The sequence below is a fragment of the Ctenopharyngodon idella genome, chromosome 15 (assembly GCF_019924925.1).
Source record: "Ctenopharyngodon idella isolate HZGC_01 chromosome 15, HZGC01, whole genome shotgun sequence".
NCBI classification, from domain to species: Eukaryota; Metazoa; Chordata; class Actinopteri; order Cypriniformes; family Xenocyprididae; genus Ctenopharyngodon; species Ctenopharyngodon idella.
The window spans coordinates 12,347,152-12,367,019 of NC_067234.1; the positions used below are offsets into that span (position 1 = coordinate 12,347,152).

General features: G+C 38.2%; 1 protein-coding gene across 1 annotated transcript in view; it reads left to right on the top strand.

Moving 5' to 3' along the window:
- Positions 1 to 2,773: 2,773 nt before the first annotated feature.
- Positions 2,774 to 19,868, top strand: part of LOC127496274 (gap junction delta-2 protein) — a 40,246-nt gene continuing 23,151 nt past the window's right edge. The window contains exon 1 of the mRNA XM_051864080.1: positions 2,774 to 3,703. Within this exon, the coding sequence (XP_051720040.1) occupies positions 3,633 to 3,703 (71 nt within the window). The 5' untranslated portion in view covers positions 2,774 to 3,632. The remainder of the gene's footprint in view (positions 3,704 to 19,868) is intronic.

A 19,868-nucleotide genomic window follows, 5' to 3' on the forward strand; every position in this document is an offset into this window, starting at 1 on the left:
TCCCCTGGTAACAGTGTGCAGGCAAAGCTGATTATCATGCAGTTGTGGGTGAATGTAATCTTACCTAAAGAGACGCCCACCCTGGTCATCATCTCTGATCCGTGCTGTCCGGTGGAACGCCAGTAATCCTGTTCTGTTGCACACACCAGATTCACCTCAGTGACATAATATTAATATATTCACATCTGTGAAGGACGTTAATGTCAGACACAGTAATTGAATCTTGAGTTGTAGGGTTGTAATAACACATTTGTAGAGGTGTTATAAGTCATTAAAGTCTCTTCTAAGTATTACGTAATGCTAGCTTTCTAGTTTTAGATTGCTAGCTAGCTTTCTAGTTTGCTAGAAAACTAATGCTAGCTTTCTAGTTTTAGTTTTGACAGAAATATCAATCTACACCTGGACCTAATTAAACTCAAAAATGCCGGAGTCTTAACTGCTTTTTGTTTTAGTCCGACTTCATGCAGTACTGAGGTGTTATGCAATGACTGATGGGTAATTATTGTTAAGTGATGTATTGATGTACCCGTATTCCCTACAACTACATCTAAAAAAAAAAAAAAAAAAAAAAAACTGAAAAAGAGATTCATAAATCAGAGTTGTTGCCATAGGTAATGAATGAGAGAACTTCAAAGCCTATAAAGATCAGAGTGAATCGTCAAACAAGATTAGGGAAAGTGGACAGAGTCACAAGAGGATTGAACTGAAACAACAGGATAACAAGATAAGAAGTCAACAGCAAAGCACCAAAGTTATGGTGTGAAATCTACTCTGTTGTGTAAAACTGCTCTAATGTGTAAAGGTGTTATAAATCTGCTCTGTTTTAACTGAACTGGTGTAACCGTTGTGTAAAGCTGTTCTGTCATGTAAATGAGGTGTAAAGCTACTCTGTTGTGTAAACCACTCTTACATAAAGGTGGTGTAAAGTTGTCCAGCTGTGTGAAGTTGTTGTAAATCTGCTCTGTTTTGGTAAAAACCGATCTGTTGTGTAAAGGAGTAACTGTTGAGTGAAACTGTTCTGCTGTGTAAAGGTGTTGTAAATCTGCTCTATTATGGTAAAGCCGATCTGTTGTGTAAAGGAGTAACTGTTGTGTAAAGCTGTTCTAACATTTAAATGAGGTGTAAAGTTACTCTGTTGTGTAAAACTGCTCTGTTACATAAATGGTGTGTAAAGTTGTTCTGTTCTGTAAAGGTGTTGTAAATCTGCTGTTTTGTTAAAACCGATCTGTTGTGTAAAGGAGTAACTGTTGAGTGAAACTGTTCTGCTGTGTAAAGGTGTTGTAAATCTGCTGTTTTGTTAAAACCGATCTGTTGTGTAAAGGAGTAACTGTTGAGTGAAACTGTTCTGCTGTGTAAAGGTGTTGTAAATCTGCTCTATTATGGTAAAGCCGATCTGTTGTGTAAAGGAGTAAATAAGGTGTAAAGCTACTCTTGTGTAAACTGCTCTGTTAGTAAAAGGTGTGTAAAATTGTTCTGCTGTGTAAAGGTGTTGTAAATCTGCTCTGTTTTGGTAAAACTGTGTTGTGTTAAGGTGATGTAACGTGTAAAGCTGCTGTCGTAAATGTGGTGTAAAGCTACTTTGTTGTGTAAAGTTGTTCTACTGTGTAGAGCTGTTCTGTTGTGTAAAGGTGTTGTAAAACTGCTCTGTTTTGTAAAACATCTGTTTAAAGGTGGTGTAACTTGTTTAAATGTGTTCTGTATTGTAATTGTGGTGTGAAGTTGCTCTTTAAATCTACTCTGTTGTAGTTATTCTATCATGTAGAGATCTGTAAAGTTTCTTCTGCTGTGTGAAGTTGTTGTAAATCTGCTCCATTTTGGTAAAACCGATCTGTTGTGTAAAGCAGTAACTGTTGAGTAAAACTGTTCTGACATTTAAATGAGGTGTAAATCTACTTTGTTACATAAATGGTTTGTCCTGCTGTGTGAAGGGGTTGTAAATCTGCTCTGTTTTGTAAAACTGTTGTGTTAAGTTGGTGTAACGTGTAAAGCTACTCTATCATGTTAATGTGGTGTAAAACTTCTCTGTTACGTAAAAATTGTCTAAAGTTGTTCTGCTGTGTAGAGGTTTGTAGAGCTGTTCTGTTGTGTAAAGGTGTTGTAAATCTGCTCTGTGTAGTAATTGTTGTGTAACGTTGCTCTGTAAACTTAATCTGTTGCAAAAAGGTGGTGTAAAGTTATTCTATCATGTAGAGATCTGTAAAGTTTCTTCTGTTTTGTAAAGGTGGTGTAAAGCTGCTCTATTGTTTAATGCCGCTTTGTGTAAAGTTGCAAATTTCTTGTGATTTTCATTATTTCCATGTCCTTTCTGTCTTTAGATCATCAGCCTTCAACATGTGTCAGTTTAAAAATTTTTGCACATTGTTTTTGTCATGCTGTTTGTTCGACACCTCTGTTTCTGCCATTGCGAGAGAGACAAAAACGGGATTGCGATTGGATATGAAAGGAGGAGTTTGGTTGGATATGTGGTGTGTGGATGAGAGGAAAGGAGAGGAGGGGTAGCATGATGATTTCTCCCGCTAATCCTCTGGACACACGCACAAGCCAGGTGCCCAGGAGAGAGACAGAGAAAGAGGCTTGTAGAGTGAAAGGTGAATGAACAGGGTTAATTTAAAGAAGAACTGTTCAAATAAAGAGTGCCATCAGTTGAAGCAGATACTCGTGCAACAGTTCAAGAGCACTGACTTGTGTGTGTGTGTGTGTGTGTGTGTGTGTGTGTGAGAGAGAAAGAGAGAAGCGGGAGGCGGCACACTTATCAAGAGTGACAGAGAGAACGTCAGGCGAACAGAGTGGAGGGAGGGAGAGCTAAGCAGAAAACGAGAGTGTGGCAAGACAGCGGCTCATAGTGACAGCAGGGGCAGAGGGAGGCAGAGCGAGCGAGCAAGCAGGGGAAGAGAAAACTGACAGTGGGGGGAAAATGCAGGAAAGACACTGAAGCTGGGATGGTGGAGGAGAAAACAGGAGAATGCAGACTGCCTGCCAAGGCTAGATAGAAACATTAGGAAGCAACAGCGAGGAAGCAGAGAGAAAGTGTGGAAATTGAGTGATTTGTTCAAATGTGTGTGTGTGTGTGATGTGCTTAAATCGCAGCGTGGAGCGTGTCTGTGCGAGCGTGTCTGATTGTCTGTGCCACCAATACTGCCAGGAAAACGTGCTTGGTGGATTATGAGAGATCAAGAAGAGGACGATTGTGTGTGTGTGTCAGAGTGTGTGTGTTTAATGGTGAACAAAAGGGCTAGGTGCAGCTTGTCCGCGAGTGTGCGTGTTTAGATAGGGAAAACCGAGCAGCTGGAGAGTTGCTTGAGGAACGGGAAAAGATAGTCCAGACAGTAGAAGCACTTGAGGATGCCAGGGCATCCAGGGACAAGCACGGCTCTCCAGTTCTGCACTCTTAATGTAACTGCTGTCTGAGCACTTCGAACCCAACAAGGGAAAGCAAACAGAGACTGTTGTAGGCAGAAAACATGGGTGCACGTGTCTTCTCGAGCCATCAGCGGAACTATTTGTAGGCATCACTGTTGCTGTTGACTACCTCAAAGAGACGAAACTGAGGGTTTCTTCCGAGGTCTACGTGAAGGATCGGTGGGGGTCCAATATAGTGTCCAGTGATCCCTGGATGTCTTTAGCATCCAGCCATGGGAGAGTGGACCATTCTAGAGCGCCTCCTGGAGGCTGCTGTGCAGCAGCACTCTACAATGATTGGAAGGTAAGAAATGCAAAATCAATGCAACGATCGGCTTCAGTTGTTTTGAAGAAATGTTTATTATCTGCAACGCTTGCTATGGTTCCAATAATTGGTTTTTAGTGTTAAAATACTGTGTATTCTCCTCTCATGGTTTGACGTGCAGAGGCAACTGCAAGAAAGCCATTGATGGGCTGAATTTCTGAAGAGTATAAACACTGTTACTATGTTTAAGCAGCACATCATGTCAACTTCTGTGTCTACATTAGTTTGGAGCAGAATTACCTTTGTGTTACACCCAACGCAATCTCATTGCACTTGGTTATTTCTTTTGAATTCGTACTATCTCATTTGTACGTGTTTGTACGATTCGCTTACGCCCCAGTGATGGTTATGTTCAGGGGTGCGGTTAGGGGTGGACATGCATTTTTTGTATTATACAAAATCACCACCTAGTAAAATAGTCATATTTTCCCAGTCCGTAAGCTGAAGAGTACATGCAGAGTGACTCGTCTCATACCATTTGTGCTATGGACATGAATGAACCATGTGGCTTATTAAGTAGTAATAACATGTGCGATTACTTTTCCAAATGATTTTCATCTGGCAAATGATAAAACTGGCAATATCTAGGGCATGGCTTCACAGAAACTGTTTGATTTACCTGTAAAACAAAAGCACAGATCATTCCAAGGTAATAAATACAAGTTAATATACACTATATAGCTGAAAAATGATTTAAATGCAAATACTGAATATATATATATATTGGTGGATTATGAGAATTACTGTGCAGTTGTTCTTAATCCTCTTCCCAGGGACCACAGCACCACACATTTTGTCTTTCTTCTCTGGCGCACCCAGTTTGGTTCATGTAGCTCTCTGCTAATGAGCTGACAGTTTGATTCATGTGCATTAAATATGGGAGACATACACAATATGCAGTTCTGTGATTCCCCAGGACCAAGATTAAGAAGCTCTACTGTATGGTGTTATGGGTCCATAATGGTGGCTTACAGTGAAGAGAGAATGACCTCGCGGCTGAGCTTTCAACTAATCCTGCGGGCACCGTGAGCTCCTATTGGTCGATCTCAAGCTTCAGTAGATCCAATGTTTGAACCACTGAAGCTTGCGAGACCTTAAGTGACATCGCCTGCTCGGGTGATGCTATTTTTTTCTTCAAGTTTAGCCCCTCACGTTCTGTAATTTGTATATAAACGTTCTGCCAGGTTTAGCTCGGACAAGCATTGCATAAAAAAGACATATTGCATGATGCTTGTTTAAGCTACATGTGGTTTTAGCTCGTCGTTTTTCTGTGTGCAACGCTCTGATGCAGTTTTCTCAGAAACACGGTAATTTGTCTTAGCCTGTCATCTGAATTCATCTTGAAGGCAATCACTGTCAAGCAGTGTACATTAAGGCAGTCAGCCAGAAGACATGGGGTGTGAAATGGTTCAGACATCCAAACAGCCATCTACCAATGCTTAGCATTCAGGTTGTTGGTGACTCACCTACTGACAGAGCGTCATATATCAAATGACCAGCATAGGTCACGACCATATAAAGCTATGATGTAATGGATGACTCCACCTCATCCAGCAGGGTCTGGCACATAATAATAGACTCAAATGAGACGTTTCGCTGAATCTGCAGTTCATTGCTACGCTAGAACCCAGAATACACACTGATTCTATTGCAACAGATGCTTGAATTTGTCTTTCCATTCACGAGACAAAATGATTGCCATGTTTTTGCCATGTTTTTCTCTTGCCATCGATTCGCTCTGGCATCGATTTGGCTGGTCAGACGTTGAGCAACACTTTCACAGAGGTGCCGATGGGCTGAATATGAATGATTACCCTGATCAAATCTCATTCACTAGTCACTGCCCCCACACTCACACTTCAGTGAGGGCAGGCTGCTTGGCAGCCAATGGTGAATTACACTACGCCTGACAGGGTATGTCTCAGTCTCAAGGGACTGTTTCATTCATTATGTTTGGCATTAGTGAGGTGATGTGGGTAGTTTTCTGTGTTTTTCTGTTACGAGGAGGTTAATGAATTTGTGTAAATATATGGAGGATGTTGCCAAAGAATGTTCTTAGCGCTTCAACGCAAGGCTCTTTCTTTTGTGCCACTGACATGAAAGATACCTTGAATTGTGCGACATGTTAAAGGGGTCATGAACTGGATTTTTTTTTATTATTTTACAATGTTTCCTGAAGTGCACATTAATAATGTTAATATGATTTTTACATCAAAAAATTGTCATAATTTAGAAATAAATGGCTATTTTCTACCCTGATTTTCGCCCTCTGATTTGAACGCTCTGTTTGAAGGGGCGTGTCTGTTGTGAGACTTCACTGGAAACGCCCACTGCTGTGATTGGCTGACATCTTTGCAATTGAATACTCTTGAATACTTGTACTACATTTGTACTATTCAGACTGTCCTCCAAAAAAACGACCCTATAGGTCGTTTTTCAAGCACCTTATTATGACCTATATTTACGTTTTAAAGTCATGCGCCCTCTAGCTGGCATAAAAATAATGACAGTGTCGTGTTACGTCTGTCCCCATTAAAAGACGTATGACTGTCGTTACCAATCAAAATATGTGTTCATTTGAATGCAATGTGTGGACTTTTTACACCATTTGTCCTATTTCCATTTAGCAAAACTAATTTTCTTTATTAACGACTACAACCCACCCCACCCCTAAACCTACCCTTAGTGATTTATAGTAGGTACACTTTATGAGCATATGCGTTCCCTGGGATCGAACCCAAGATCACATGATCACATATTGTTATATATTGCAATGCTCTGCCAATTAAGCTACGCAACACCCGAGATATGACGCAGATAAAAGGGAACAATGCATTAAAATGAAAGTGTCCTGTTGTCGACAGAGGCGCAACTTTAGCAAACGCTTCTGTGGATCGTATTTCATGAATTAAAATGAAAGTGTCCTGTTGTCGATAGGGGCGCAACTTTAATAAACACTAGTATGGGTCATATTTCAGGGAAGTGACAAACAACCTATATAGGCGTATTGGTTGGAGAACATGTTGTTACTATTACAGTGGTCAAAATTAACGAATCGTGAAAATAGTTAATTATTTATAAATTAATAATATATAGATGACAACTAGCTGAATTAAACCGAAAATCAGATGTATATAAAGTAAATAAAAATGGAGCTAGAACCGTCCCTTGTGGAACCCCTGTACTACATCTCACAACATCTGACACACAGTCCTGCAAACTCACACACTGGGGTTTATTTGTGAGGTAGTCGGTAGTCCAGTCGACTAAACTAGGAAACACTCCAGCTCTCTCCATCTTGATCTTGAGTATTGAAGGCTTAATAGTATTAAAAGCACTTGAAAAGTCAAAGAAGATAATTCTCACTATATTTCCGGCTCGATGCAAGAGAAAAATCACTGCATCATCAACTCCAATACCTTGTTTATAGGCAAACTGTAATGGATCCACACTAGAGCACACCAGGGGTTGGAGATGGTCAAGGACCAACCTCTTCAATGTTTTCATTAGGTGAGATGTTAATACAACAAGCCTATAATGAATAAAGGGTTAGTTCACCCAAAAATGAAAATAATGTCATTTATTACTCACCCTCATGCCGTTCCACACCCGTAAGACCTTCGTTAATCTTCGGAACACAAATTAAGATATTTTTGTTGAAATCCGATGGCTCCATGAGGCCTACATAGCCAGCAATGACATTTCCTCTCTCAATATCCATTAATGTACTAAAAACATATTTAAATCAGTTCATGTGAGTACAGTGGTTCAATATTAATATGATAAAGTGATGAGAATATTTTTGGTGCGCCAAAGTCAGCGTGTCGAATCAGCGGTTCGGAGCGGTAAAGTCACATGATTTCAGCAGTTTGGCGGTGTGACACGCGATCCGAATCATGAGGTGCGTCCCAATTTGCGTACTTATGCACTATTCTATGACTTTTTTAAGTATAAATAGTGTTTAATGTATAAATAAGTAGTGTGTTCACACTGAAAATCCCAAAAAGAAAAAGTACACTTTAAATACCCGGATGATGCACTAAATTAACAGAAAAAACAAAGTGTGAAATGTTGGACACTTCATGCACTCAATTGTCGCAGCTTTAGTTACGTAGCGGAGGGGGAGGGGGATCAGACTGAATGACAAAATAACCTTATACAATTCACACACTACATAGATGAGTACATAGTGCATAAGTACATATGTGTATAAGTGCATAGTGTATAGTGCGTCGTTTGGGACGCAACTATGATTCGACAAGCTGATTCATAACGCTCCGAAGCTTCATGAAGCAGTGTTTTGAAATCGGCCATCACTATATAAGTCGTTATTTTGTTTTTTTGGCGCACCAAAAATATTCTCGTCGCTTTATAATATTAATATTGAACCACTGTACTCACATGAACTGATTTAAATATGTTTTTAGTACATTAATGGATCTTGAGAGAGGAAATGTCATTGCTGGCTATGGAGGCCTCACTGAGTGAACGGATTTCAACAAAAATATCTTAATTTGTGTTCCGAAGATTAACGAAGGTCTTACGGGTGTGGAACGGCATGAGGGTGAGTAATAAATGACATTATTTTCATTTTTGGGTGAACTAACCCTTTAAGTTCTTTAGGGATGGTAATCTTGGGTACAGGTACCAGACAAGATGTTTTCCATAATTCTGGCACTCTTTCAAAACGCAAACTCAAATTAAAAATAAACTGAATAAAGGGCATTTAGACCTGGTCTTTTTCACGATCGGATAGCTCTCCTATAAGGTCTGTGGTTAACACAAGCTCAAGATATTTTTACGTGTTATTCTACGTACGACATCAAATATTGCCTTGAAAAGGGCAATTGGCTTATAAATGAGACTACAGCAGTTGTCTGGACCTTATTTGGTTATTCTTGTAGAAGACAAAAGTGTTTTATGTAACAAAAGACAATTACACAGCATGTGTTACATACCTCAGCACTGATGCATGTGTCTTTACATCGCAGGAAAATATCACACACAGCAGGCTGATACCTTGGTTTGTTGCAAATGTGCTTGCCACGAAGCAATTATACCCAGAACTTCCTAGCAACAACCTAGTAATGCTCTAGCAACCACCTTGGCAACTGCATAGCAAAATGCTAGTAACCACATACAAAATTTGCTGGCAATCATAAAACAAAACCCTAGGCAAAATCCAGTTTAGATTTATGTACTTCCAAATGCTCCAGATAGGTTTATAGCCATTGAGCCAATATAATCACCTAATAAACCCTTCCATAATTAATAGATGATTTATTTTGCTGCACTCTGAGGTTTATGGGAGGCAGTTTTCAATTAAATTGGCATGTAGGGACGGGGGTGGGGGAATGTGGGCGACTGGTATTTGTTCTAAACAGCTGTTTCACTTACAAGCTATTATTCAGTAAAGGACATCTTGAAATAGACAACACGAGATGTGCAGCAGACAGGTGGCTGTGCTGTTATACGGTTCACAGAGAATATTTACAGATACAGTGGAAGAAATTATTACATTGTCATTTATTTAACATTCTTTGTTATTTAATATACTCATAATTACACATATTCATTAACGCCAAAACACAACAGAAAATACAGAAAACTACCCACATCACCTCAGTAATTGTATTGTAAGCGTTATATTAATAAAGGTGACTTGACTCAAGAGTAATTTTTTGCGGGTTAAGAGTGCATAATGCACTTTAGACATGTTTGGAGGAAAAAAACATTATTTTGATGATATTAAAGTATTTTACATAAAGCTGAAATATTTTATACAGGTAACACTTTACAATAATGTTTCATTTGTTAACATTATTAACTAAATTAGTTAATATGAACTAATAATGAACAATACTTCTACAGCATTTATTAATCTTTGTTAATGTTAATTTTATAATACATTATTAAAATCAGATGTTGTATTTGTTAACATTAGTTAATGCACTGTGAACTAACATGAACAAACAATGAACAGCTGGATTTTTATTAACTAACGTTAACAAAGATAATAATAAATAATAAATGCTGTAACAAATGTATTGCTTGTTGTTAGTTAATACTTTAACTAAGGTTAACAAATGAGACCTAATTGTAAAGTGTTACTTTTATAGGTTTAATGCATTTTATACATACCTATAAATGGCACACTTTTACATGAGTTGGTCAGTTTCATGATAATTACTGGTACTACTGTGCTTTCGATTATAGGAAATAATTTCTATTATTTAATTTTGGCAAGTATTGCAATTTCATGGCATTTTTGCATTCTTGAAGGAGACAAATACTGTGGAGTCGAAAGCAACAAAGGGACCACAAAATATGAGTATGCAGTGCCTAAAACTAACTTTTTGCCATACCTGCCAATGGAAAATTTAAGAAAATTTAATGGCCATAAATATTTTTTACCAGCCATGAAACAAATCTTTGTTCTTTGTCTTTTGTTGTTTGATTAACATTAAAAACAGATGGCAACAGGTTTATTAGGCTACTGTCACTTTAACAGCTAATGCACTGATCCAATATACTGTTACAAATACTCTTTATTTCATAACTGTTTATGTTTGCTTAAGACACTTAACCCTTTAAGCCCGAAGGACACCCCTCGGGGGAAGGACACCCCACCCAGGTTATTTAAACCGGAGCGTACTGCCCGCAGGCGCCACCTAGCTATAAAAAAAATTTATAATCATATTTTTCAAAACTCCTGTCTTGATAAACAAAAAATAGGTGTCATTTGAAAGCTTAGACACTGAATTTTACTATGAATGTAGTCAATTTGATTAACTCCTAAGTACCGCTGAGTTATTTGCTGAAAAAAAAAAATGTTTTCATAATTTATGAAAAACTTTTTTAGTACTATGTACTGCAATGTGTCAAAAGCATCATACAGCTCAGATATTCATGTGTCATATGTCTTTTGAAAGGTCTCACATAGTAGATTACAACAAGCATAATTGTTTTGGGCTTTGACTAAACTTGAGTGAGTTTTTGTACGTGAAGCCCCGCAAGACCCATATGTAAATAATAAACCGATGCGGCATTTATGTCACAGCACTCGTAACTTGCTCCAATTGTGGAAAACGGCACATCATTACTTAGAGTGTATGCTCCCGAATAAAATGAGTCCAAAATCAACATAGTCCCTTGTGTTGATCAAGAGATATTCCTCATAGAGGAATGATTTTAAAAATGCCCATTAGGGGGTGTCAAGGGCTGAACAAAAAGGCAACCTTGGTTTCGAATGCTGTAACTTTTGATTACGTTATGCTATCACCACAAAATTTGATCCAGATACAGCTCACATGGAGGAGAACTTCATCAAAAAAGAATTGTCCTCCTGTCGTATTTCCTTCCTGAGTTATTGCATGTCAAATAAGAAAGATATGTAAAATTACAATAAATAATTATATATATATTTTTTATTTTATCAGCAGTTTCTCAGCATGAGAATGTCCAAATGTAATTTTTTTTAATCTAAAAATTTTAAAAGTTTTCTATCAAACGATACCTACCTTTTGACTCTCCTTGCTATAGTTTTGGAGTTACGAGTCTTTACATTTGTGTATGTCACTCAGAAAGAAAAAACAACTCTAAAGATGCTTTCAGGGCTTAAGGGGTTAAGTTTATGACAGGCATTTTGACATCATTTTGTTTGAATATGTCCGTTCAAGCGCAAGAAGAAGTGAAAGAGAGCTCAATTCAGCTCAATTCAGTAATGAATAGTTAAATTGGCAAGGCTTAAACTTTTGTGACGAAGCATCACTGGCCCGTCAACCATCCCGTGTATCATTCACATTTGTTCACCTTATGTTCTCACAATTTTGCATTGTTAGAATTCATAAAAATGTTACCGGCCAACTGGCGATTGCCACCATTTCATATACTCGCCAACAGCATTTGGCACTTGGCGAGTGTTAATTTTAGGCTCTGTGAGTAAGTAATGCCCAGCATCCCCCAAGAGTGCTCATTTCAATTGTTCTGCAATACAGAGTGATTATGCTGAGGGATGCTCACTTTCCAATGGGCTATTTATAGCTGCACAGATTTATGGGTATCATGTGTGCTTCTCAATGTGTATCCGTGTGTATTTTTAGAGAGTGACACCTTAATCGCAGTGGATTTGACTTTCCATTCCACATTTCCATCATACCATCCAGTCATATTTGACTGTTGAATCATTCATTCATACCATGTCATTTCTATATATATATATATATATATATATATATATTTAAACATCCATTTACAGATTCATTACAGCTCTGTTCACTCACATACACTCGTGCGTGACTCGAGAGTCACACTGTGACTTCCTGAACCACAGGCTGTTGGCTGTTGTCCGTCCTGCTTTTCCAGTTCCTCTCTCTGCCCTCCATCCATGTTTTCATCTCTTTGCCGGTTTTAGCCCTTGGATTATATCAGTTATGCATTCGATTCTGTGCAGGGAGATAACATGAAGCCTCAGAGGAGATGTGTTATGACACACATTTCCAAATCATCAATCCGTTTGCCACTCAACATCAACACACATTTCATCCAGATTACAGGCCACAAATGTATATTGTAGACACAATCGTCTTCAATCTCTGTTACAGCAAGATTAGACACAGTGAAGACGGACATTATGCTAAACCACGATTAGGAGTTCAAAGAAGGGATAGAGTAGAACGAGAGGCATTTATCGCAGAAGAAAAAGAGAAAGATGTCTCTAGCACTTATAGAAACATCTTCTGTATATGAGAGAAGAGTTCAGATGCATAAATCTCTAAATCCATCTGACATATTTTCTTTTAAATGAGCATTTTTTATCAGGCTCCTGTGTTTAGGTTCAGTAATTTCACTTTAATGGCAATGAAAAGGTTGTTAGTCAGTTATTGAAATGCCTTATTTTCAAAAATGTCACTTTAGTCAATTCATTGGTAACAAATTTGACTGTCTTCTGCTGCAAAGTCCATGTGTGCTTTTTTTTTTTTTTTTTTGCCAAAACCTCCAAGTCCATCTCGTTGAACAACAACACACAGTAAAACGTCCATTTCTGTCAGTTTTACAGCAAAAGAAACACTGTTGTGTTACTTGCTAGTCGCGAAATCCTGTCATTGCCACTGTAACGATGGACAAAACATGGTAAAAACTTGCAGCTCGGCAGTTGAAAGCGGCTCATACGCACACCGTCATTCATCTGGAAATCATATGATTCAATTTGCGTCTTCCGATTGGTTCTTCTGTGGACTTATAGGCTTGTGCTGACAAAGTGAAGTGGCGTTTAATGGTTTCTGCCAATGAACCGGTATTTCTGAATGGGCTGACGTTGGTATTTAGCGGATTTGAAGCGAAAGTATTTGATGAACGTATACTATGTGCGGAGAGCATTCGCTCAATATCGTTATCTCAGTTTTGACGGAGGTGGCGTTTAGCGGCTTTTTCATCTGAACTCTTTATATGTAAAAGCTGAAGCTGTTAAAAAATAGTTCACTCAAAAATTAACATTCTGTCATCATGTCCTCGTTTGTTACAAACCTGAATGACTTTCTTTCATACAGTATAGCATTTAGTGTGACTCATCTTTCCTAAAGCTATACTTCTAAAGCTATATTTACTGAAAAACTTCCTGATCCTGTCAAATATTGCTTCCTTCAATGGATAGTTCAACCAAAAAATTACTCACCCTCATGCCGTTCCAAAACTGTATGACTTTCTTTCTTCTGCAGAACACAGAAGAAGATATTTTGAAGAATCTTGGTAACCAAACAGTTTTGGCGACCACTGACATTTCCCAAAATATCTTCTTTTATGTTCAACAAAACATGATGTAAATGATGACAGAATTTTCAATTACACTTTATCTCAGTGGTCCACTTTAGACATTCTACTAGCTTTGCAACTACATGTCAACTAACTCTCATTAGTATTAGTAGACTGTTAGGTTAGGGTTAGTAAAATAAGTTGACGTACTATAAATGTTACTTGTAGTCAATAGAATAAAGTGTAGGAAGACAGTCTACTAATACTCTAATAAGACTTAGTTGACATGAAGTTGCAAAGTTACTAGTTAGTAGAATATCTAAAGTGGATTATCGAAATAAAGTGTTACAGAATTCTCATTTTGGGGAGAACTATCCTTTTAATTCAAGTCAAGCCAGTTTTGATGTCAATTATGCAAAATGCCATTGGTTCTCGTTAGGGCCGTAACCACCATAGACATTGAGGGGGACAATCCCCCCCCCCACCCCCCACAATAATTAGAAATGACCAAATCGTCCCCCCCAATATTTGAAATTCTTGCACTGCTCTGCTGCACTTCATTACAGCACTCTGCATGTTGTTAGGATGACAAAAAGGTTTAAAAGTTACATTTTTAGTCTGGTCTGCCTCTGCGGTCTAAGAACGCTCGTCAATGTCAAAATGATTGAGATGGCCAATCAAATTAAAAAGTAGGCGGGGTTTACGTTCTCTTTTTGCTCGTGCACACATACAGTCTTCACAGCAGCACAGACGGGCGTGTCAATCAATCGCTTAACGCCGTTGCGGATGTTCTATTTTTCCGGTAAAATCACAAAACAAACGCACACAAACGTGTCCCTGCTCTTGATATACAACCATTGATGGACATCTTTGATTTTAATGAGAGAAAGAAAAAAAAAAAAACTATGCGAGGGCGGATTAGAACATGCAACCTTTGATACTGTTAACAAAAGTTTGACCTCTAGACCACTAGGGAATTCGAATGTTTGTTTCGGATCTATGTATTTATTCACTAAATTTCACTAAGAATCTCGGAACTAACAATATATTGTATTATGAAACTAATGTTATGTTCTGTGTAAATGAAATCCATAAACTTGAAGCTGTTGTTGCATAATCAGTGCTTAAAGCACTTTTTAGTGTTATGCATATCACTTCAGAAGTGGCTTCTGTGCTGTGTGCGTTCAAAGTGTAAAAACAGCTTTATGTTGAATGGTACGACGTCACCTAGCAAATGTTTTCAACTAGGGAATTAAATCACAGATTTCATGCAGATACACTCATTTAATAAAGAAGACAATGTAGTTTCAACGTCAGATTTTGAAGTTGTGTGAAGATGTGTGGCGGTTTACCGCAGAGAATTGTGGGATGACATTTAACTGCCTCTCTCCTGAGCAAATAAAGCATAAATCACTGTCTTCCCACTCTGAACTGCATCAAAACCTCGAGCTTCTCGAAGGAAGATGAGATGAGAAGGGTAAAAGGGTCCTGTGAGGACAGGAGATGCACATGATGGTTGTCAGAACCAATATACCACAAAATGAAGTTTAGGGCTGATATTGTGCGATTGTTTGTACATCTAGAGTAAGTCCCTCAAGACTGAAGCTGAACAACTACTCTGGGAAGAAGAAAAAAATCTGTTAAAAGAACATACTTTACAGACCACTAACCATAACATACACACTGACTGATCTGTACAACACCACGAGCAAAAAAAGAAAAAACATACAGTCCACAATGTTTCAAAATTCCACCCAACAAACGCACAAAATGAAAGATCACACAGACATTCATCATCCGCCACACAGATATTTGGACACACATGCACTTCACCAGAGGAGTCTGAACCAACAGTATGTCACCATCTACTAACACATCATGTTAGCAAGACAAGCATACTTTCAGGGGCACGTCAACCTCCTGTTGTGCTATATAAGTAATTTCACAATTATGCACACACACACACACACACACACACACACATTCACATATATGGCAAACATGTAGGAGGGCTGGCATAAATATTTCTGCATATCAACAATCGCATGCCCCACTATGACTTCATTCAGACATTTCTACTATGAGAAAATGAGCAAATGAGAAATTCTTTGACATACAGCTTTAAAATAAATGTAGTAATCTTCATATCGAAAACTCTGACTTTTGGGTTAGGATTAGGCAAATGTTGGTGTCTTGGCAAATCTGAACAGTTTAAGAATTTGAGACCTATAGGCAAAATGCTTATATGTCTTAATTTTAAAGAAGATACAATTGAGCTACTACTGAGATTCTGTCATGAAACTGCTCTGACGCACAGGTTGAGGATCCAAACGCAGCTTTTATTGGGAATCCAGATTCGTACTGCAGGCAGAGGGTCAAAACCAAGACAAATACACTTGTCTATTCGCAATGAGTTGACAATTTGAACGTTCTTGTTTCCCTTTATTTATTTTGAAGATCTGAGGTGAATTGTCTATTTTTGCCATACAGTACAGCTATAAAAGACACACAAAATGATATTCAAACTCACAATAAACGCTTTTAATAATAAATAAAGCACATAATCAGCACCTGAGATTATCATACTTTGTGTTGTTGTTCCAGTCACGACGTCGCAGAAAATTAAAAACCGTTTGAAAAATAGAATCGCGTGACGCCGTCGCGGCTAGTTAAGACAAAAACTACGACTAACATGGAAAAGATACCTTTTATCGCGGCGTTGTGGCGTGTCTGGTTAGGACACAGTGTTATTCAAAAGAAGGCTAACACTTTAGTTTAGGGTCCTCTTCTTAACTAGTTGCTTATTAGCATGTATATTACTTGGAAATTAGCTGTTTATTAGTACTTATAAAGCAGATATTAATGCCTTATTCTACATTACCATATTCTACATCACTTAATCCTACCCAATACCTAAACTTAACACCTACCTTACTAACTATTAATAAGAGTAATTAGGATTTTATTGAGGCAAAATAGTGAGAATTGGAACCTAATCTAAAGTGTGACCAAAAGAAGTACCTATTTAGAGAGTATGCAATTTCATATGCAGCCATTATGTGTTTCATTCAACATGTAAAGTTGGAATTTCACTTAAAGTCAGACTTCCAACTTGCAAACTCTGGAGAAAATTGTAGACCACCAACTATGCTGTGGATGTACATGGCTCACCCAAGCAGATGTACAGAGTTAATAATTTAATATTTATTATACACTTTTAAGCAAATAAAATGATTAAGTGAATTATAAAAATCAGGTAATTGTAGCATTGTTTATCCCCATCAGTTTGGTTGTTAAGAGAATTCTTTGTAGACAAGGTAAGGGTTAGGGTAGCATCATTATTTTCTTTCCTTGAATGTCATATTCCAAGCGCTCGGGCATTGGACTGCTTTTAGTCATTCAGTCGGAAGTCAGAGATATCAGTTACGGATATCTCAAATCTCTGAATGCAACACAGCAACAGTCTAGCAGGATGTGACTTCACACAGTGAGAGACGAGTGCGTGAGATGTGCGTAAGATGTGCGTAAACACTATATAATTCCACTCAGTGACACGCAAACGAAACACACAGTGGCACGGCAGTGTAATCCTTAAGGGATGCTGTTTTTTTTTAGACCAGCAGATTTAAAACAATAAAGACGGAGAGAGAGAAATATTCCAAACCTTGGCAAAATCCAAGTTATGTAATGTACATACAGTACATCACCTTCAAATGTACTCTTAAAGATCCACTGACGCTTCACACAAATGCATATAAAGACATTTAAAAGCCTTATGTGATTGTTCAATCAAAGTAAACACAGTTCTTATTAAATACAATAATGGTCACTTCCTATTGCACTTCCTGACTTGTGGCTGCGTGTGTGCATGTGTGTCATGCAGGATTCTGGACGTCAGTGCGGGTAAACGGATGGTTGTCCTGGCACAAAACCGTGCGTGGGGACCTTCCTCTCCTCTCTTTCTCCTCTGTCCTTCTGCTAAGAGAGGAGAGAGCCTAGCCATCCACTGTCTCTCTATATAAGGACATGTGGGTCTCTGCTGGGTTTGTGGAAGGAAGTACCTCACAAAAAGACTGTGACAATAATGTGGTGGTAATACCATGTTACTTTGATATAACCGTGGTACCGAACAGTCCAGTCTCACATAAGAAACAGTGCTGTACCCATGAGGCATTGAAACGTCACAGTGAAAATGCATTCCTTCATTTCCAATCCAACTTTCTTCATATATTTCTTTTTTACACAATGAAAAAGTAATGCAAAAGGTTTGTGATTCTTTAGCTACACAGAATTAGCAGCTTTCAATATACAATTAGTTTACAATACACGCATCTCTTACATCTCTTAAGAATACTTTGACAATATAACAGTGAGAAAGCTAGCAATCATAGCACAGGAATATGTATTTTTGATTACAATAGACTGTTGTAATTTAAAATAATTCATGGACTTCCGTGCAAGATTTTGCTGAAATTTTTTAGACTATATGTAAGAATTTTCATGTATTAATCGCTTTTTTATTGCCAGTGTGTGAACAGTTTGTAAACTTAACTTCCTAGGTTGTCTATGAAAGCCTGTAGACTGATTTTTCTGTGAAGGTCTTGGGCCGGGAAAATCAAAAAGGTGTGACGTTTACGTACGCTCCCGAAAGCCTCTCTTCTGTTCAATGACACATGAAATGAATGCTTATACAATGTTCAGGATAATGCCGAAAGAGTCATTCTGTGCTGTAAACTCCAATTGTGTTCAGACGAACACAATTGGAGTTATATTAAATAATATTCGGGCTCTTCCAAGCTTTATAATGGAAGTAAATAGGGTTTTGATTTTGAAGCCCAAAAAAGCACATCCATCCATCATAAAAGTAATCCATACGGCTCCAGTGGGTTAATAAAGCCTTCTGAAGCAAAGTGATGGGTTTTTGTAAGAAAAATATATAAAGTTCAATGCAAAGGGAGATATTTTCTTTTACAGAAACTGCTTTTTAAGGGCTACAACAAACGGCTGGTAGGGACTACAACAAGCTTCTATCCGGGTTAGTGACATCACAAACCCCAAAATTTACATAAACTCCGCCCCCGAGAACACGCAACAAAGGGGGTGAGGCCATGTTGGGCTGCTTTAGAAAAGAGGAAGAGTTGTTGTAGTAGAGTGTTGTTGACGTCATTTTACACCGGACTGCTTCACAAACGAGGGTCAATTCAACGCTGGATTTGCGCAAAAGATTAACATGACGGCACATGCTAGTTGATGAGTTGAATCAACTCCACAGCAACTACATAAATTTATCCACTAACCATTCAGAAACATCCAGTTTCATTCTAAAAGTTGTAACTTCTTCCTGAGTCTCTCCATCAGTGTCCGACTCTGGTTTGAACAATGTAAGGCTGAACACCGTTACTGACAATCCTCATTTTGGCTGCGTGAGATTCTCTAGCTTTGTTGTTGCTTTGTTGCATGAGCTGTTAAAGCTCCGCTCTCTTTTCAGGGGTGGACTTAGTGATTTGGAGGCCCTAAGCAATTCCAGGTATGGGGCCCCAACAGTCAAACTTCGAACTCAAAACACTCTTTTTCTATATATATATTTTTCTATATATATATATATATATTTTTTTTTTTACATTTGTAAATAAACTGCATGTTAAAAATATCTGTAACACGGAACTTTAATTTTCTCAATGTAAAATTAAATACAATTGAATTCACAAATAAAAAACCTAAATTCACAAACAAAATATTTACAGTTAATTAACCATATTTGTGATTACACTTTAACATTAATGTGTCAAAATTTGACAGTCACAGCACTGTCATTTTTCACACTGTAGAGCCACGAGCGGCTAATCTTTTCACTATTTTTCATATTAATGAAGTAATTGCTGATGGTGAAACGTTGGCCATCACTGTTCACTGGGAATTTTTCTTTTATTTGAACGGGCCCTCTCTTAATAAGCTCACAGCCCTCATTACGTGACAGGTGTTTTGGCCAGAAAGCAGGATCGTCACTCATTAAAACTCTGTGTGCTATTCCTGCCTGTAAGCTGTTCATGTTCGCAGGCACTCACCGGCACATTGTCATCATTTCCCGGGACCGTGAATAAACTCATCCTCGTGTCTGGCGGAGGGGGGAGAGGGGCTGCTGCAACTTCTATGTGAGCAGCACTGACTGTGGGAGTTTGTGGAGAAAAAAGAAGTGACTTTTGGGAGTTTAGCCACTTTTTATATCTTTATATCCTTTTTTCAGCTTCGCTGGGGTAGCTGCGTTCTATTGTCTAATTTCTAAATCTCACCTTCTGCTTGCAAATTCTCACTCTTGCGCGCTCTATCTATACGTCTACGAGCAGATATAATAATAACATTAAAATCTTAATGGTTATAGACAGGCCATACAATA